The 2,703-nt window shown below is 36.1% G+C and overlaps 1 protein-coding gene across 1 annotated transcript; it reads left to right on the top strand.

The window, feature by feature from the left end:
- The first annotated feature begins 1,119 nt into the window (after nucleotides 1-1,119).
- Nucleotides 1,120-2,061, top strand: LOC102854518 (olfactory receptor 51A7-like). Its single transcript, XM_006885692.1, has one exon. It carries the CDS (start codon nucleotides 1,120-1,122, stop codon nucleotides 2,059-2,061), a length of 942 nt encoding a protein of 313 aa, XP_006885754.1.
- Nucleotides 2,062-2,703: the final 642 nt, after the last annotated feature.

Here is a 2,703-nt window from a genome sequence, read left to right as displayed (position 1 = left end):
ATATAGATATAGATATAGATATAGATATAGATATAGATATAGATATAGATACAGATATATAGATATAGATATAGATATAGATATATAAAACAACTCTATATATGAAGTTAACAACTTCATCTTATTTCGATTCACAGTTAACACAATTGGTACCATCAATTAGGAAATCAGGATATGTATTGATTTCAGAAAGTCTGCAGTTAGAGACCTCTCCAAATTTTTGAGGAGTAATAATGTCAGTTTGAGGACTAAGGTGTGTCTGATTCAGGCCATGGTCTTTCCAATCCTTTACTATGCATCTGAGAGCTGTACAATGAAATGGAATGACAGAAGAGTTGAGGCCTTTGAATTGTAGTGCTGGAGAAGAGCACTGAACATGTCATGGACTGCCAAAAGGACAAATAAATATGTCTTGGGGAGGGTGCAGCTTAGTGTTCTTTGGAGGCAAGGATGATGAGGTTTCGTCTCAAATTCTTCTGGCATGTTGCTAGGAGGGGCATCTTCCTTTGAGGGAAAAGATGCTTAGAAGGATGGAGGGTCAGTGAAGGAGAGGAAGATCCTCAACCATGTGGATTGACTGCCCTAATCTAGTGTGCCAGGAAGTATGAAAGATAGGAAGGGGTTCAGATCTGTTGTTCATAGAATCACTATAAGTCATACTCAACTCAATGGTACTAACAACAACAACAACTGCCTGGATTACCTCCCTTTTATTTGTTTGTTTACTTTTAAATTCTAACCTTTTGCTGGAATAAAAGTATTTACTTTATAATCCAATCTGATTATCTAAAATTTTTTATTGAATTAAATTGAGCATTGGGGCTCAGAGAAGAAGTCTAACGGTTATATGTGGTGTTATTTTTGTCTGTTCATAATAATTTTAGGATTGCATTCCTGTTCTCTCTTGTCATTTAACAGTATCTCATACTTTTACATATAGTCTATATAAGAAAAATGTTTATTATTTATTAATTTTTTATTAGAGGTCTTTCAAAAATGGAATTTTTTTTTGGTCTATGTTTCAGAAAAAAATTGTGAGGGGATGATAATAAACATAGCAAATCTATGTTGAAAGTGTACTTTTGGATCTGGAAATAGGTGCTTTCCAACTGACTCACCATGAACACTCTCAATTCCTCTGAAATTGAGATCACCACTTTCTTCCTGGTAGGAATCCCAGGACTGGAACATGTTCATATATGGGTCTCCATCCCTATCTGCCTCATGTACATAGTGGCCATCCTGGGCAATTGCACTATCCTGTTTGTGATCAGAACAGAACCCTCCCTTCATGCACCCATGTACTACTTCCTTTCCATGCTGGCAATCTCGGACTTGGGCCTATCTCTCTCCTCTCTTCCCACAATGCTGAGGATCTTCTTGTTCAACGTCACAGGGATTTCTCCAAATGCATGCTTCGCTCAAGAATTCTTCATCCATGGATTCACAGACATGGAGTCCTCAGTTCTACTGCTCATGTCCTTTGACCGCTTTCTGATCATACACAACCCTTTGAGATATAACTCCATCCTAACAAGTGCCAGAGTTGCCAAAATGGGGCTGGTGTTTCTCATTAAAAGTGTGCTCTTAGTGCTTCCATTTCCGTTTACACTCAAAAGGTTAACATATTGCGGGAAAAGCCTACTTTCTCATTCTTACTGCCTTCATCAGGATGTCATGAAGCTGGCTTGCTCTGACAACACAGTTAACTTTTTCTATGGTTTCTTTGTTGCTCTCTGCATGATGTCAGACAGTGTGTTCATAGCTGTGTCGTATGTGTTCATCCTGAAAACAGTAATGGGAATTGGATCCCACAAGGAAAGGCTTAAGGCCCTTAACACCTGTGTCTCTCATATCTGTGCTGTGCTCATCTTCTATGTGCCCATTATCGCTTTGGCCTCCATGCACCGGTTTGGCAAGCACAAATCCCTAATGGCCATGATCCTCACTGCTGATATTTTTTTGCTAGTGCCACCTCTGATGAATCCCATTGTATATTGTGTGAAGACAAGGCAAATTCTTGAAAAAATTCTGGGAAAATTGGGTCTAAAACAAAGATAATGAGAAATAAGGAGAATTTGTTGCCAGGGTGTAAAATAAAAAGAGAAAATAATATTGTTGTGGAATTTATCTTTCAATCTGACTTTCCTAGCCATAGCTTGACTTTGCCGTGTAGATCGACAGGAATATGATACAGCTGATTCAATATATTTAGTACAGAGTGCTGAGCATTTATTGTTTGTCTTAACTGAAAAAAAAAAAAAATAAAACACGTAGTATTAACTCACATTCAAGCTTCAGTTTAGAGGAACATTTCCAGTGTACTTTCTTTCATTGAAAATTGATGATCATTTTCAATTGCAAATTGGAATTTAAATACTTTTACAGTTAATATGTCCTATAATCTCTAGCTTTACACTGGTTTTCTTAATCGTTTGAGTCTTTGTCATGTTTTGCTACTTACATTATTGATTATATAAGTTTAATATAATTATCTATTCATAGGCTTATAAACTATAGTTAAGCTTTAGGATGATCAGCTTGAATATTTGTAAGTTATTAATCACTTAGGTCAATGATTCAATATTAGGATATCATGCAGATCAAACACTCCATGTTTAGATACACTTTTGCATATTTTATCTTTGGAAATATTCTTTTGTGACTTATTTTAAAGAGCTTCTAAAAATAAAATCAAGGTTT

Source organism: Elephantulus edwardii, unplaced genomic scaffold, assembly GCF_000299155.1.
Source record: "Elephantulus edwardii isolate Elephantulus edwardi_28Jun2011 unplaced genomic scaffold, EleEdw1.0 scaffold00044, whole genome shotgun sequence".
Classification (NCBI taxonomy): Eukaryota; Metazoa; Chordata; class Mammalia; order Macroscelidea; family Macroscelididae; genus Elephantulus; species Elephantulus edwardii.
Note: the sequence above shows the minus strand (reverse complement) of the source record. Positions and strands in the feature narration are given on the sequence as shown.

What these genes read in the sequence shown, in the direction of transcription:
- LOC102854518 (XM_006885692.1), top strand. Translation starts at nt 1,120, where the DNA reads ATGAACACTCTCAATTCCTCTGAAATTGAGATCACCACTTTCTTCCTG.